This window comes from Saccopteryx bilineata, chromosome 9 (assembly GCF_036850765.1).
Source record: "Saccopteryx bilineata isolate mSacBil1 chromosome 9, mSacBil1_pri_phased_curated, whole genome shotgun sequence".
Taxonomy (NCBI): Eukaryota; Metazoa; Chordata; class Mammalia; order Chiroptera; family Emballonuridae; genus Saccopteryx; species Saccopteryx bilineata.
Window position 1 is genome coordinate 8,939,524 of NC_089498.1, and position 17,686 is coordinate 8,957,209.

The 17,686-nt window shown below is 58.0% G+C and overlaps 1 protein-coding gene across 4 annotated transcripts in view; it reads left to right on the forward strand.

Annotated features, from left to right (window-relative positions):
* SLC6A2 (solute carrier family 6 member 2) overlaps positions 1-12,345 on the forward strand; it is a 58,646-nt gene extending 46,301 nt beyond the window's left edge. For all 4 annotated transcript variants that reach the window (XM_066243595.1, XM_066243596.1, XM_066243598.1 and 1 more), the window contains exons 8-15: positions 795-919; positions 1,664-1,776; positions 3,988-4,116; positions 4,585-4,684; positions 5,619-5,719; positions 6,198-6,365; positions 7,569-7,640; positions 8,657-12,345. In XM_066243595.1, the coding sequence (XP_066099692.1) occupies positions 795-919; positions 1,664-1,776; positions 3,988-4,116; positions 4,585-4,684; positions 5,619-5,719; positions 6,198-6,365; positions 7,569-7,640; positions 8,657-8,680 (832 nt within the window). In that variant the 3' untranslated portion in view covers positions 8,681-12,345. The remainder of the gene's footprint in view (positions 1-794; positions 920-1,663; positions 1,777-3,987; positions 4,117-4,584; positions 4,685-5,618; positions 5,720-6,197; positions 6,366-7,568; positions 7,641-8,656) is intronic.
* Positions 12,346-17,686: the final 5,341 nt, after the last annotated feature.

Genomic DNA, 17,686 nt, shown 5'->3' on the forward strand with positions numbered 1-17,686 from the left:
CCTTCAGCTCAGGGGGGGCTTCACCCCTGAAACATGCCGGCAGGGGGGCTGGGAAAGTGGGAGCTGCTGGGGCTGGGTAGCTGGGGCAGAGGACAGTCTATGGCTTTCCGAGCAGACCGCGCTGTCTGTCTGTCCATCCGATGCCTAGCCAGGCCAGGGTGGGATGCCCAGGCCGGTCGCATGAGCGGCGAGGGCCTGGCTGGCAGACTGGGAAGTCTGTGCCCGGGCACACGTTGGGCCCGCCTCCATCACTCTGTCAAAGCTGAAGACAGGGTCACCACCCCTGTGGTACGAGACAGAGAAGGATGCCTGTGTACCGGTGGGCCAGGCTGCAGGAAGGCTAAGGAAGTGGGTGATCAGCTGTCCGGTAGGGGATCAGCCAGAGCGGGGAGGGGAGTTACCTGAGAGTCAGCAAGGGGACTGCATCCTGGGGACTCACGGACCCTGAGCCTGGAAGGAGGGTTGGGTCATCTCAGCAAAGCGCTTAGACGCCTGGTTGAGAAGCTGAGAAAACTGGGAAGCCATGGAGGCTGGTTGAAGAAGGAGGCGGGTGACTCAGGCTCCCAACAGGAATTTGATACCGGACTCTGGTCTCAGAGTATCTCTTCCGGAAGCGGCTGACCTATGTCCTGCACCTGCAGGGTCTCGCCCCAGTGTGGCAGGGCACTGGGGTCCCTGGGCCAGCAGGACCCTGGAGGCACTGGGAGCCGCGGGCCCCACAGGTGGTCCGGAGGTCAACGAGCAGGGGCGGGGAGAGGCAGGCGACTTGGACTAACGGTGATTCCTTCCCCCAGGGACGCCCTGCTCACCAGCACCATCAACTGCGTCACCAGCTTCGTCTCCGGGTTTGCCATCTTCTCCATCCTCGGCTACATGGCCCACGAGCACAAGGTCAACATTGAGGATGTCGCCACGGAAGGTGGGTGGGCAGACCCAGCCCGCTGAGGGAGAGAGGGCTGAGGAACCTGCCTCGCTCACGGCCGCCCAGCTCTATGGGGGCTGCACACAAGGTTCCAAACTGCCCACGTGATGGACTTGCTCTGAGTCCTGTCAGTGGGAATTCCGGGCAGTCCTGGGCCCTGCGGATGTGACAGAACCTTCCGCCGAGTCCGGCTAAGCAGGACCGACCTTGGAGCCTGTCCTCCCTACTGACCCCTGTGCTGAGCACTTGACACGCCTTCCATTAGTGCTCACGACTGAGAGTGTGAACAGACCCACTTTAAAGAGGAGAGAGCTGAGACTCAGGCTAAGTTGTCCAAGGTCACCCAGCTGACCACTAGGCCAACTCCAGAGCCTGTGTCCTGCCCTGCTATTTCCCGTATTGTCGTGGCCACAGAGAAGCTGAGACCTGGGGAGGGGCTGCCCAAGGAGTTTGTGGAGTAAGAGGACCCCTCCCGGGGTGCAGGAGCAGGGTCTGCAGCACGCAGCCTGCAGCCCGTCCAGGCGAGCGAGGCGCTGCTCCCCGGTCTGGCTGCCGGAGGTCCGCCTCTTTGGCGCGTGGTGGAAGTGTGAGCTGGATGGAGCTTGGTTCCTCTGCCCACCCGTGACTCACCAGGTGCCACGGGCTGGCCTGGGGTTGATTGGTCCTCACGATGCTCTCCTACGACCTGCAGCTCAGACCAGCAGTCCCAGCCATCGATGGGGCCCTTGACGTTTCTTTCAGGAGCTGGCCTGGTCTTCATCCTGTACCCAGAAGCCATTTCCACCCTGTCGGGGTCCACGTTCTGGGCCATTGTGTTCTTCATCATGCTCCTGGCTCTGGGAATTGACAGCTCGGTGAGTGACCCTGATGAGCCGGCTCAGGATACGTGCCCCTGACACACACACGCACACACAGACACACACACACACAGACACACACACACAGACACACACACAGACACAGACACACACAGACACACAGACACAGACACACACAGACACACACACAGACACACACACAGACAGACACACACACAGACACACAGACACAGACACACACAGACACACAGACACAGACACACACAGACACACACACAGACACACACACAGACAGACACACACACAGACACACAGACACAGACACACACAGACACACAGACACACACACATACACAGACACACACACAGACACACACAGACACACAGACACACACACAGACACAGACACACACACACAGACACACACAGACACACAGACACACACACATACACAGACACACACACAGACACAGACACACACAGACACACACACAGACACAGACACACAGACACACACACAGACACACACACAGACAGACACACACAGACACACACAGACACACACGCACAGACACACACACACAGACACACACACACAGACACACACACACACAGACACACACACAAAGACACACACACAGACACACACACAGACACACAGACACAGACACACACAGACACACAGACACACACACAGACACACACACACAGACACACACAGACACACAGACACACACACATACACAGACACACACACATACACAGACACACACAGACACACACAGACACACACACACAGACACACACACAGACACAGACACACAGACACACACACAGACACACACACAGACAGACACACACAGACACACACAGACACACACGCACAGACACACACACACAGACACACACACACAGACACACACACACAGACACACACACAGACACACACACACAGACAGACACACACAGACACACACAGACACATACGCACAGACACACACACACACAGACACACACGCACAGACACACACGCACAGACACACACACACACACACACAGCACTCAGCCTAAAGTTCCCCGCCATTCAAATTCCTGGTTAGTAGTCATCTCCAGAAGGACCCTCTTTAAATGCAAACAAAGAGGTGACTCCTTACTCAGAAGGGCAAGACATAGGCCAAAGCCAAGGATCAATGGAAACCCATTGGCGTCATGGAAATGCACATCGGAGGGACTGCAGAGAAGCCAGCCCAGCAGCCCGGCCCCCTGGCCGTGCAGACGGGGAACCTGAGCCCAGAGAGGGCAGGCGTTCCTCTTCTGAGCCAGGGCCCCGCCCCGATGAGTTCATGACCGACAACCTAACGGAAGCACGGGAGCCTGGTCCGTGTGTTAGAACCGTGTCTGTCAGCCATGTGTAAGGTTAGGTTTCTGGCTTGAAGGTGGATCCTGTGTCCACCTTCAGGACCTCACGCCTGGAAGTTGGCGAGGAGTCTGAGAGCCGGCAGGCAGACAGGCTCCCCTCCCACCCTTTCCGCGGGGACACCTGCCAGGAGCAGTGTGTTGAGAAGGATTGGGAGGCTGCTTCCGGCCCCTGGGAAGGACCCTGACTTGGCCGAGCAATGCCAGCCAGCCCAGGGGAGAGACAGGCACCTCGTGGCCGAGCGTGGCTGGCCTGCGTTCCTCCCATCCGCCATCCCAAGCTCAGGGTGTCATTCAGGCAAACACATGATTATTATGCATACGAGGCCATATAGAATCAATGTGCCCGTAGCTGTGGGCTGGGAGACCCTTACGCACAGAGAGTGGAGCCGGAGGTGACCCTCCACCGGACAACAAGGAAAGCAGACAGAGTCCTTGTTGGAGCTGCGGCCTGAAGTTCAGTGCTGGACGGCCCCCTTGTGGCGGCTGCTTCCGGAAGACTCCGTTTAAGTGTGAACACATCACACGGGCATTGGACATTATATATGCCCCTCACTCTCCTGTGGGCTCATCAGAACCCACGGGCTTGAGGGGGCAGACACAGGTGCCTGTTGATGAGGGGGAGACAGAGGCCACTCTTCACCTTCCCCCTGTAGTTTCTGAGCCCCGAGTTTCGGCGAGAACGGGGCAGAAGCGGGGTGCGAGGCTGGGGAGGGAGGCAGTAGGGGCCGCTTTCTGCAGAGAGGTGAGGCGGTGTGTAGTTAAGTCCCAGACTGCGGGAGGTCTGAGGGGCAGAGCCTGAGACTGTCCCCCCTTCCTGGTCCCCTCCAGATGGGAGGCATGGAGGCCGTCATCACGGGCCTGGCCGACGACTTCCAGATCCTGAAGCGACACCGGAAACTCTTCACCTTCGGCGTCACCGTGGGAACCTTCCTTCTGGCCCTGTTCTGCATCACCAAGGTGGGGGCGCTCAGCTCCGGGCCCTGGGGCTTGTGGGGCTGCTTTTCAAGCCGGTCAGATGTTCCCAGCCTCGGAGCTGGCATGAGGTCCAGGTGGGACTGGACACCCTCAACCTGTGGCCTGATCCCCAAGGGTTACACCCCACTGTCCTCTCCTTCCCACCCCTGAGCCCAAGGACCCCCAGGCTGGCCTGGTGGTGCGAGAGGCAGCCAAAGTCCCTTTGACACCATCTCGCTCTTTACCGGCTGCGGCCCCCACCCTCTGACCCCGGCCCCCCGGAAGGTCCTTGTCAGAAGGCAGGCAGGTACCATCAGCACCATAGCACCAAGTCCCTGTCCCCCACGTCCTCCGGCTGGGGTTCCGAGCGAGTGGGACAGGGGACAGAGGGCAAGAACACTGTGATGGATGTAGCTGCCTGTGGCCGTTTCCAGCGGCCACGGCCTCAGGCTTTCTCCCTCTGTGCCCCAGGGCGGAATATACGTGCTGACCCTGCTGGACACCTTCGCGGCGGGGACCTCCATCCTGTTCGCCGTGCTCATGGAAGCCATCGGCGTCTCCTGGTTCTACGGTACCTGCCGGGCCCCAGGCCCCCGGGACAGCCTCGGCCCCCTGTGTTCCTGGAGACTTTTCACCCGCAGAACGAAGGGGCTTCCCTTTGCAGTCCCAGAGTTGAGCCGATTCCTCGTCAGGAACAGCTCCCCCCCCCCCCTGCCCCCAGCTCCCAGCTTATCTTCGCCTGAACCCCCTCAAACGGGGCGGGGGGGTGCAAAGACCCCATAGGCCTCCGGCGTCCGCTCCTAATGAGCCCGAGGAGGAAGCCGCTGCTCCCCGAGCCGCGCAGGTCGCTCCAGGCAGGGCCGCCAGACTCAGCACACAGGCTCCGAGATGCCTGGCTAAACTTAAACTTTAGATAAACAACGCATCTCGGTTCCCGTGGAAGTCCGTCCCAAATCTTGCCTGGGACGTCCATACACTGCAGTGTCTCTCTGAAATTCCAATGCCACCGGAGTCCTGTGTTTTATCTGGCACCTTATTCTGGAGCTGGACGGGGCTCAGGGGACACCGAGGGTCAAAGGCGCTGTCACTGTTTGTTCCCCCACCCCAGCCCGTGTCCCGTCTAAGGGTCAGTCCTGTTCTCGGGCTTCTCTGTGAATCAGGGAGAGATTCCCGGGTGGGACCGAGTCAGGGGAAGCACCGTCTCCGCTGCCTCCTGTGTAAGAGCGTGAACGAGAGGGGAACCCAGGCTGACCTGGCGGGGTAACCTTGGGCAAGCGCCCTCCCCTCCCCGAGCCCTGTGTCCCTCTGAGGAATGACTTAGGGTGACTCACTCTCCGTGAGAGTGTCCCCTCTCTTGTTCTGTACCAGCCAAGTGCCCGACCGCAGGAATAAGACCCGGGTGTCATGCCTGCTCCCTCCCTGGGTCCAGATCCTGGTGGGTGGGCGGCAGGTGGCGGCCGGGGCTCTGCGGGGCCACAGTGACAGGCCTGCCTGTGTGTGCGCAGGTGTGGACAGGTTCAGCAATGACATCCAGCAGATGATGGGGTTCAAGCCGGGCCTGTACTGGAGGCTGTGCTGGAAATTTGTCAGCCCCGCCTTCCTCCTGGTGCGTAGCCTGTAGGCGGGGCGGCCTGGGCGAGGGGGCTGTGTCCCCGGTGGGGGCGGGATGGGCACAGTCGCTCACTAGGGGAGGAGGTTCGGGGATGCAGAGACCCGTCATGAGGACAGGACACTTGGGACGCTCAGGCTTGTTGACAGCGTGGTGGACTTCCACCCCAGTGGGGTCTCCAGCTGGGGCCAGGTCCCCAGGTGGCTGCGTGTGCCACCACTCAGCCCAGCTCCAAGGTCACCTTCTCATTCTTCTTTCCCTCTTCTCGCTCCCCACGTCTCTGTCCCCTTTTTGTTATCATTTACTTTTTGAGTTCCTTCTCCTTTCCTCCTTTCCCTCCTCCTCTGTTTTCTCTGCTCCCTGTAATCCTTCTCGCACGCTGCGCTCCCCAATCCTGATTTCTCCGCTTCTCTCCTTCCCTCGTTCCTCTCTCCTGTCTCCCCACCTTCCTTCCGCCCCCGCCCCCGCCCCCCAGTTTGTGGTGGTGGTGAGCATCATCAACTTCAAGCCGCTCACCTACGATGACTACATCTTCCCGCTCTGGGCCAACTGGGTCGGCTGGGGCATCGCGCTGTCCTCCATGACCCTGGTGCCCGCCTACATCATCTACAAGTTCCTGAGCACGCCCGGCTCCCTGTGGGAGGTGAGCTCCGGCCCGGGGCAGGGCGGTGGGGTGGGCATGCCAGGTGGGAGGGGAAACAGGACAGGGACACTGGGGTCAGACAGACACACCGCATTGGCAAAGTTATGTATCCCCTTGAACCTCAATTTCCACATGTGTAACATGGGGACAATACTATGGACCGTGGAGGAAAAAGAGAATGCCTAGCACAGTGACTGGCACGGGGCAGACATTCAGCACACGTCCCCGGCCACTGTGTCATACATCTCCAGCACAATGACAAATACATTCCTGCTGGTACTTATTTATGTGAGAAGGGGACGCTCAGCCCTCCAGTCCTCTAAGGATGAGTTAGGCAGCCTTCGTTGGGGTCCTTCCACGTAAGGGTTGTCCCTGTAAGGTCTGTCATGTCCCCGGATGCCCCAGCTCTCCCCGTCCAAGCGCACTGTATCTTGGTGTTCCCCTGCCTCTTTCCTGAGCCTGGACCTGGTCAGCCTAAACCAGAGCTCCTTCTCCTCCCTGCCTGCGCTGCGTACGCACCCATACACGGGAAATAGCGGCCTCTACCCTAAAAGAGTGTCTTTCCTCCTCTTTGGTTGTTAAAAGGCCCCGTCTGTTATAAATACTGGTGACCGTCTTTTCCTTACATCCTTACTTTGTAAGAAAAAGATTTCCTTCCCCCTACGTGACAGATCGCTGCATGTGTGCAGGGCCCGGGCACTCTTCTGGGCGCAGATGACACTTCCTGGGCTCACTTTCTAACGAGGGACCAGTCAGGGAGTGAGCCGCACAAGGACTTAGGGCAGAAGGTTCCAGACGCCGTCCCTGAGTCCCACCCGTGTGTGCGCCCCAGGGAGGCCTGCCCTGACTCCGGGCAGGGCCAGTCCCACCCGCTGTGTCCCCTGCACCCCGGGCCTGTCCTCCACAGCACTGCTCACACTGGGCTGTTAAACGTGCCCATGTGTGTATTCATTCAAGCCCGCCCCTTCCGTGAGCTGAATGCGCCCTCCAGCGGAGACTGTGTGCGTCTCCTCCGTTCCAGACGCCCAGGCTCTGACCGCAGCAAAGTGAACCAGCCAGGGTAGTGTCTAGTATGGACCTCATACGCTGGCCATGTGGGACTTCAGGACCAAACAGCAGATGGTCCTTATCTGGGGGTGCCTGCTGGGCCGCTGGGAGGGTGTCCCTGGGCCCATCTGAACCCCTTTCTCCAACCTCTCACAGAGACTGGCTTACGGCCTCACACCGGAGAATGAGCACCACCTGGTGGCCCAGAGGGATGTCAGGCAGTTCCAGGTGGGTGCAGCCCGGACCTCGGGGGTGGGGGTCACTGGGAGGGCCCTAGCTGCTCCCGGGCTGTGTGCTAGATGCCCAAGGCAGGACTGCAGCCACTCACCAGAAACCCAGAGCATCAGTGGGCCGCGGCTCACGGGGGTCAGGTGTTAGGGGTGGAAGGTGGGGCCTGTCTTCTGCCTTCTGCCAGCTTCCACCGGCCTCTCTGCAATTTGGTCCCAGGATGCCAAATGCCCAGACATTGTTGAGCTCTATTCTCCCACTCTGACTTGTCACCACCTAGTGTCAGCAAGCTAGAGTTTCTGATCTCGAAGGAAGCGCTTTGGTTACCTCAGCAACATGTGGACCCTAGTCCTAGCTCTCATTCCCCTTTAGAACATCCAAGGCAGGGGTAGGGGAGGTTCCCGGGGATCTCCCTGCTTCCGGCTCGCTGTGTGACTTTGGGAAGGCCCTCTGCCCTTTAGGGCCTCGGTGGCCATTAGGGAATCAGCTTGTATATTCTCCAGGGTCTTTGAAGGGAGGTGTCTTCTGTCTCTGCTCTGCTTTTTTTTTTTTTTTTTTTTTTTTGTATTTTTCTGAAGCTGGAAACAGGGAGAGACAGACAGACTCCCGCATGCGCCCGACTGGGATCCACCGGGCACGCCCACCAGGGGCGACGCTCTGCCCACCAGGGGGCGATGCTCTGCCCCTCCGGGGCGTCCCTCTGCTGTGACCAGAGCCACTCTAGTGCCTGGGGCAGAGGCCAAGGAGCCATCCCCAGCGCCCTGGGCCATCTTTGCTCCAATGGAGCCTTGGCTGCGGGAGGGGAAGAGAGAGACAGAGAGGAAGGAGGGGGGAGAAGCAAATGGGCGCTTCTCCTGTGTGCCCTGGCCGGGAATCGAACCCGGGTCCCCCGCACGCCAGGCCGACGCTCTACCCCTGAGCTAACCGGCCAGGGCTCCGCTCTGCTTCTTGCCGCCCTTCTCGGTGGGCCCTCGCCCTCCCCACCCCCAGCTAAGGCCTGGCTGTCTTTCCCGCAGCTGCAGCACTGGCTGGCCATCTGAACCTGGCCCCGAGGAGGAGCCCCGTGCGCTGACGTCCAGGTCACAGGCGTCTGCTTCGCTCCTCCCTGGACACGATCTAGGGTTCCTCTCCTGGCTGATGTTCTTCCCGACCCCCTCCCTCTAGTCCCAGTTGCAAATGATTTCGTGGTCTGGTTTTCCTTCACACTCTGTTCGTCGGGCCTGGGGAACGGAGCTCGGATTGGTGAGCCTCGAGGGAGAAGGGGAGCGGAGGGAACAGAACACGTGAGACTTCTGCCGGACCTCTTCTGTTTGCGGGACTTCTTGCCCAAGGGGACAGCCGGCCCACGCGGAGCCCACGGCTCGAGCAGAACGCCCTGCCCCCTGCCCCGTCTGCTCGCGCTCGCGCTCGCGCTCAGGACCACAGAAGAAACCCTCCGCCTGGCCGGTTCGTTCACCTACTCAGAGGGTGGGTGTTGCTATGGGCCGGACACCACCAACCATACACCAATGAAAAGCCTGGCTGAATTTGGGGGTGGTGTACCTACAGACTCCGCTTCCTGCCCCTTCTTCCATCAGCCCTCTGGTGTCCGAACCTGGCCCGGCAGCTTGGGCTTGCGTGTCCCTGTCACGAGGTCCACGGAGAGATGCTTTCCTAGTTAATTTCACTCTGGCCAATCTGAGTCTGATCTGTGTGTCCTGGAACATTCTTCCAGCTTCTGGCAGTCTGGTGGTTCAGAGCCGTGGGTGTCCCGGGGAACAGTGCAGATGAGCCCTACTGGGCAGCTTCTACAGCCGGGCCAGACAGGCTCTTAGGGGCCACAGGCGGCCTCGCTCTGTGAGGCCCGTGGAGCCCAGAAGCCCGTCTGTGGCTCCCGAGACCTTCCTGGGAGGCTTGGGTCGGGAACCCAGTGAGGCCAAACAAGCATCTTTACTATGGACTCGCTGCTGTCCTCACGAGGCCGGTGGATGCCCAAGGGCAGCCGGACAGGCTGTCCGTTATATATTGCTCACGGATACCTAAAACACCCTTCCTTGGAAATCCCACCCAGCATGGCCCAGGGGGCTCGGTCGATGGGGAGCTGTCTCTGAACAGTCCCTTTGCCTCTCATCAGGGACTAAACTTGGCACACGGAGGGCAGGGTGGAAGCAAGCACGTAGCAACCTAGTCACGCAGGTTAAGGGGACAGTGTGCTGAGTTGATGGAACAGGTTGCAGGTTGCAGGGAACATCTCTAGTTTGACTTCGGACAGGAACTTGCAAGTGGTGCCCTCTGGTGGTGGTGGTGGTGCTTAGTTTCAACTCATTCAGAGAAATGACCCATAGATTGGTTAAATTGGCGGCATCTGTTTGGGGTTTCTGTTTCTGGTTTGAATCTCTGGCACCTGCGTTGGAAATCGAGACATGTGGGTTCTTATAGTGACTGTGGGAGGCTCTGTTGCAGAATGGGGCGGGGGGAAGAGGCCACTTCACTTACACTGGGAGTGTAGGGAGCTGGTGTTCTGCTGGGTCAGGGTCTCTGGGTCCTTCTTTAGAGGGAAGAGGGAAACCAGGAGGCCTCTGAGCTTCCCATATAAAAACTCCAGCTCAAAGTCTGAGGCAGCCCAAACGGCAGGAGTGGGACACCAGTGTGGGGTCTGGGAGACCAGAGGTGACCCACCACTGACGGGATCCCTACTCGACTTCTAATCCTCCCAGGAGGGCTCTTCCTCCCTAGCTGTTACGATTTCTTTTGCAAAGTACGTTCACCCACATTGCCTCCCATCCGCCCACCGAGGGCGGCAGGGCTGGCTTCTGTCTCCCCATTTCCCAGGTGAGAAAACCAAGGCTCAGCGTTTCAGATTCTCAGCCACCCAGGCATCCAGTAGGACCCTACAGTCAGACCCCCCCCCCCCAACTCTCAGCCCCGAGCACTTGGAAACTCCTGGCAATAGGATTGGTCCATCCAACCGGGGCTGTTCTTACAAATAAACAGACACGCAGTCAAGGGGTCAAGGACTGTTTCTGAGCAAAGGACAGGGCGCTGGAAGGAGGGAAGAGGGGAGAGGGTGTCATTTCTTCTCCTCTAGCTGGTTGCCGGGGAGGAAACGCCTCAGCTGCTCTCTCCGCGTGGGAAGAAGCGCTGTGGAGCAGCGGGTGTGCGCGCTGCGTCCCCTCGGCTGGAGTGCGCGCGTGGGGACCAGAAAAGTCCGAGTGTGTTAGAACAGAGACGCACTTCAGAGAGAGCGCGGTTCTTTCCCTGCGTCTGCCTGCAGGTGGCCCTCCTCTCTCCGGACATTTGTCCCAAAGGTGAATGGGCGATGCGGTGCTAGCTGAAGCAACATCAAACCGAGGCACTGGTGCTGCCTTGCGGTGAAGTTGGCTACTGAGCCTGCGCTGGGGGGAGCTGGCCCCAAGTCCGGGGCTCCCCGGGGTGGTGGGGGCACCGGGAAGCCCTTAGAAGTTCTCATGGAGGTGGTGCTGGAAGACCTCTGGGTTCACCTTCCAGCCTCAATGTGGTGTGCTTTATCATAAGTAATGCTTGACTTCTTTCTTGTGCCACCCCCTTTTTTTGATGGCGAGGTTCCCAGGGAAGAGGGTGCTCCTCTGTACTTACTGTATATGATGTGTTTGACATTTTACAAGATTTTAAAAGAATTATTATTTTCCACAAAATGTACAATGTCGGTTTAAGACCATCACGTTAACATCTACTCGAGGTCTTGGTTAATTAGCATGCACCTGTCAGCTGGTCTTCATTCTAAATGCAAATGAATGAAGGAGAAGGGAGTGGCCAAGGCTTGCCAAATATCCCGCTGAAGAAAAACCCCCCAAACTGCCTTAATTCTCAGAGAGAATTCCGGCCCGGGTGGGAGCCAGTCTGTCTACAGAGGATCCGTTTTGCAGCCCTGCGATCCTGTGAGACTGAAACATTCTTACCTAAGAAGTCGCTCATTTCATTTATGTCCTTTGGAAGCCATGGGAGGGAGAACAGAGAAGGAGTGTGATGTGGTGGACACAGCACAGCATTTTAGAGTTACGGCTGACTAGTGGGGCTCCTGGGGAGAACGGTTTCACCTCTCTGAACTTCAAAGTTCTTTGCCTGTGAGAGCAGGGTTGGATCAGATCATTGAAGTCCAATCCAGTGAAAAAAAAATGTCATGTCTTCCTGACAACGTTCTTGTGCTAAGTTTATAATGGAGGAAGCACACCGTTTACGATAGGACTTTCCAGAATATTCTGGTGACTAATAACCTATTGACCAGACAAATGTCAGATTTCTGGCCTCCAGAATGTTAGGGGGGGGACACATTTTTTGGGGGGGAGACATTTAGTACTTTCTCATTCTCCAATATATCTTCAGCTGATGCCAAAAATGCTCGGTATTTAAAAAAAATAAAATTCAACCCTTTTGTTTTGAGGATTTTGAAGGAAACACATCGCCGTGACCTTGTAAGTCCCAGGACCCCAGGGTCTGTGGGTTTGCAGCAGAGCTATTGCCACAATCCAGAAGTCACCACACGACTGGTGCATGTGAACTTGCTCTCGGGATGCCTGCCCTCCCCGCTCTGTTTCTCCACTTCTGTGTAAATAAGGACCGGTTTCAGTGGGGCCCTCTCTGTGTCACGGACCGTCCCAATGTCATGCGGATGTCTGCGTTTGGTGTGGATTCATTTTACAAGCTGTTCTCTTCATGGAAAAAGGACTGTACAGAGTAATAAAGGGTGTTCCTGTGCCGTGTGTCTGCTAGTGGAGTTCTTTCTGCCATGAAGGTAAAACGCTACGAATTATATAGGCTTGTCTACTTTGATCAGCCTCCAGCTAGCACAGAAGAACTTCTGGTCATAGAGGCCCACCTTTCACACAAATAACTCTTTGCAGGAGACTGAAGGGGTTTAAATCTATAATCCTCGCTCTGAGATCGACACATTTATATTTAAAGGGAAAGTAGACACCAGATGACACCAGGTGGGGTACCTCGCTTTGCTTTTTTATTTCTAGGGCTGAATTCCCCTATCTCCTCAGATTACACTGACTTTTACTTTAATCCACCCCACGTCAAATATATCATTTGTTTTCCTGACAATTATCCTGCAAGCTAGGCAGCCCCAAGACCAATTTGCCCACTGGACAGATGAGGAAATTGAGGGCTGGGTCTGAGAAGTGACCCACCCAAGGTCACAGGGCCCCTGGGGGACAAAGTGCCTGCTCCCATCACTATGATTGGAAATGAGGTGGGTAGATGGGGTCAGTTACGTCCTCGGGTGTCCCAGAGCCGTTGGAAAGGACAGCAGGGCTGTGAAGACTTGGACATCAAGTGAGGGCTTGTTGCAGGGGACTGGGAAGATCACAAATAGAACAGTCAAGGTGAGTCTGCATGGGTCAACGCTGTTAGGAGTCAAGGCTAGGGGAGTGTTTTGGACTCCCTGAGCCCATGGGAGGCCAGCTGCTCTGATATCGTGACTGAGTCATATTGAAAAAGGCATTGTTGAACCTTACACCTAGGTTTCCCTGTCAGTAGACTGAAGGGGTTGGACTAGGTGATTCTGTAAAGCCCCTTTTGTGTTTGACTCTATGAGATACTCTTGGGGAGCTCGCACAGTGAAGACGGATCAATTCATACTAAGATGTGAATGACTGCCTTTCTAGGCAGACACTGAGAGGTACGCCTGGGAGTTGCTGCCTTCCGTTTATCCTGCAGATTCCACGCAGGGTTCAGCTAACGCTTTCTACACAGGTCTTTCTCCATCGCGACCACCTCCCTCTGCCGCTGGAGCGTGGAAGCAGCTGTTTTTACCAAACAGCTGGGAGGAGGCTGCAGCTGGACTTTGGGTTGCAGTCTGCCCTGGTTCGGTAGGAAGAACAAAGGGTCTGCAGTCAGATGAGACCTGGCTGAACCCTCCTTCTACCACTTGCTGCTGTGGAGAAATCTCGGAGAAAGTCACAAAAAAAGACCTGTGAGGCTTTCTTATTTCTGAAGGGTGGGAATAAGAGCACGTGGGGAAGTTGTCAGGACGGTCAGACACAGAGTAGCCTCTCCGGGGCCACACACAGTGCCTGGGTCCGAGCGGGTCCCATCACTCACAGTGTGAAAACGTGGGCAAGGCACTTACCCGCCTTGGCCTCAGGGTGTCGTCGCTACATGGGAAAGGCCAGAGTGACCACCTCATGGGGTCATGGGGAGGACGAACGGTTCGTATCGTATTCAGAATAGAACCCGCTTACACAGCTCATTAGCATATGGCTAGTACCTGTCAGCTATGAAATGTCTGTTGCCCCTCCCTCTTACCCACTTCAGCCCATTTCAAAGGCAGCCCAGGGACGGCGTCCCTGAGATTTGAACTTGGGTCCCGTAGCCAGCTCTGAGTCTCCCCAGGCCTGAGGCATGTGAGCACTTGGGCAGGAAGTTCAGGCTTCGGGAAATACCAGCCTCCATGGGCCTTGCTAAGCGCAGCCCACCTCCTGCGGGACGCGGCTGCCCACGTCAGGCTGCTGGCCAGGGGGAGGCTTCTCCGGCTGGGCCACATCTCAGGCAGGCCCCGTCCTCAGCTGTGACCAGGAGGAGGAGGAGGAGAAGGGGGGAGGAGGAGGGGGAGGAGGAGGGGGAGGAGGAGGAGGAGGGAGGAGGAGGAGGAGGAGGAGGGAGGAGGAGGAGGAGGGAGGAGGAGGAGGAGGGAGGAAGAGGAGGAGGAGGAGAAGGAGGAGGAGAAGGAGGAGGGAGGAGGAGGAGTAGGGAGGAGGAGGAGGAGGAGGAGGAGGAGGAGGGAGGGGGAGGGGGAGGGGAAGGGGGAGGGGGAGGAGGAGGAAGAGGAGGAGGGAGGAGGAGGAGGAGGAGGGAGGAGGAGGGAGGAGGAGGAGGGAGGAGGAGGAGTAGGGAGGAGGAGGAGGAGGAGGAGGAGGAGGGAGGGGGAGGGGGAGGGGAAGGGGGAGGGGGAGGAGGAGGAAGAGGAGGAGGGAGGAGGAGGAAGAGGAGGAGGGAGGAGGAGGAGGAGGGAGGAGGAGGAGGAGGAGGAGGAGACCGAAGTGTGGTGACCAGAGCCATCTGAAAGAGCTGGCAGCTAACTGGCCTCCGGCGGCCTGTTTATACGCTGCTGCCTCCCTCAGCCTCGGGTCTGGGGGGGGGGGGCGGAAGGCAAGGGGCCGGGTTGCAGGAAATCCAGGAAGGTCATCTCTGTCCCCAAAGAAGACCCCAGCAAGGGTCATGGTCTGGACATACCCAGGAGCCACAGAGCCAGTTTCTGCAGCAGAGAACAGCTTCATGGAGCGGCCAGACCCCCCCCCTTCCCGCCCAGCCCACCCCACCCCGCAGCCCCTGCGGCCTCAGGCTCTATCCAGGGTCCCAGCCTAGGATGGGCAGACTCAGAGTCCAGAGTGGAGAGGCCGGAAGCAGCCCAGCCCGTGTGCTGGGGGCCCGGGGTGGACGTGAAGGCCACGGTCGGCCCAACAAGGCACCTGCCCGCTGCCCAGCCCGAGCTCATTTCCAGGTCCCTGCGAGGTGTCTGTTCTCACAGCACAGCCTCCCCCGACCCCCTGGCAGTTGCCATTGGACCCCCATCTCCCGTCACTTGATGGTAACAATGCCCTATCACTGGAGAAATGGGAGGGGGCAGGGCTGGCATCTGGGCACGCCCACATCAGAGATGAGTGAGGACCTTGCCACGCTGACATTTCAAGGGCACCTGCACAAAGAGGAAGTGTCAGAGAAGACGAGAAGAGGAAGATCAGAGTCAGTGCAGGAAAATGGCTGAGAGATGAAACTGCCGCCTTGAGACAGGTCTTGTGTGTGGACTTCGGAAAGCCAAGTCCTGCGGGGGCAGATCGCCGCCCGGCAAGCACCACCGTGATTGTTTACCGGAAGCAGCTGGTCCCTGCAGCCATTTCCCTCCATGCCTGGGGGGCACCGGTTGGTCATCTTTCTCTGCACCTGAATCCACTGTAGACGAATTTGACCCAGGCTCTGCTAACTTGCTTGATGAGCAAAGAGACCGATAAGCACGATGAGGCTGCAGAGATCTGGGCTCTCAGTCCTAGAGTCTGGGAGTCTCCGTACCCCTCTTTTCTGCGTGTTGTGTCTTGTGTGTGTTTTTCTTAAGTCCTGCAGCGCCTTCCTCTCGTGCACGCCCACAGCTGAGCTGGTCGCGGCAATTAGCTTGACAATGAAACTTCTAGGGCCCCCACTGGAGGCTTGGAACTGGAAGGGAAACAGCGTTCAGGGGGTAGCTGGCTTTGTTCAAAGAGAGTGAGGCCATGCCAGTCTCGCCAGCTAGGGGTTCGCGGGACTGAGGGCCGAGGGGCATCAGCACCTTGGACAAGGCCAGTGCAGGGGCCGCCGCGTCACCAGCCAACACTGGGCTTCCCCTGCGCCAGGGCCTCTTCCCAGGGCCCCACAGACCTGGCTCATCGAGTCCCCCTCAGAAGCCCTCGAGGCAGCATTACTGTCCCCACTACAATGTGGGGGAGGGGGGCTGAGGGCCAAGGGGCATCAGCACCTCGGACAAGGCCAGTGCAGGGGCTTCCCCTGTGCCAGGGCCTCTTCCCAGGCCCCACACACCTGTCTCATTGAGTCCCCCTCAGAAGCCCTCGAGGCAGCATTACTGTCCCCACTACAATGTGGGGGAGGGGGGCTGAGACACAAACAGGTGACACAACTTCCTAGTTGGTGAGCCTGGGATTTGAACCCTGGAAGTCTGGTTCCAGTCTGTATTCTTAGCCACTCTGATATGCCATCTTCCTGAGCCCCAGACACAACGGCCTAACACTGCCCCGTTGCTCAGGCCACGGGTCCTCTACTAGAACCAGCACCCTCTTTATTATATTTGTTTTTACGTATGTAATCTGTGCATACACAGATACACATGTAAATATACATATATATGTGCGTATATACATTATGTGCCTCCTGTGTGCTAGAATACCAATGGCTTACCCTGGGTCACACAGAGTAAGAGAAAGTTCATCTGAACAGAGGTCGCCTGTCTCCCAGGGAAAACACCTTCCCAGGCTTCCTGCAAACACAGCCCAATCCCGTGCCCTCTGGTTGTTTATGCCAGATAGAGGTTCCACCCAGGCTCCCCATGGAGAAGTAGAACGATGGTGCATCCATATGTCAGGGGGACAAGCCAGCCTCGACCCCAGGGAAGAACCTTAGTGAGGACCTCCGCCGGCACGTGCCCGGAAGCCCGGGGTGGCCCTGGAGACGCGTAAGAAAGTCCCCAGGGATTCGAATCCTCCCAGCTTACGGTCCCGACACCCAGAGCATGTGACTATCGTGCTCAGAGAGAGAGAGAATGGCTAAGCCGCCTGCAGACATCGAGCCCACCGCTCAGGCAGGAAGAGCAGAAATAGAAAGGGGAAAGGCAGAGGCCGGCGGAGTCCCTCTGTCTTTCCCTCTGGAGAAGAGCAGCTTCCTCGGAACCCCACCCAGGTGTCTGTCTACATCCTGTCAGCGGGATTCACGTCACCTGGCGACCTCCAGACTTGGTTACTGGGAGCATTGCTGCCCGGGGCAGCATCAGGGCTATCTTAGGAAGAGGATATTGGGACGGCTGGTCATTGCCTCCCTCCCCGTGGCTTCCCCGCACGCCCGGTTCCATCACCCGCTGACAATGGGGTTCCTTGTAGAGAGAACCATGGTCTGAGTGGCCATAGATAAGGGCTTCCCAGTCCTGTGGGCTGAGACCAGTTACTCTGGGGCTCAGGTTAAGGACTGAGGCCTGGCAGGGTGAGGACAGACGGACCAGGGGTTAGCATTCACAGAGGCACCTCGAAGCTGGCTGAGCGGGTAGGTAGGGATGCTGAGCCAGCGTTCTGCCCACCTCCGGTGGCTGCTCCTGTTCTCTGGGCTGTCCTCAATGGAAGAAGCTGATCAAAACAGAATGGCCACCAGGTGGCAGCAACACACACTCCGCGGCCAGGAAGAGGGGGACGGAAGCCAGGACTAGGGGTCTGGGCTCCTGGAACCTCTCAGAGCCTACCTGACCGTCCTCACTTCCCCAAACCAGGGCTCCGAAGGCGGGCACACCATCCACCGCTCCCGCCGTGTTTCATTGTCAGAGAAGTCAAGAGGCC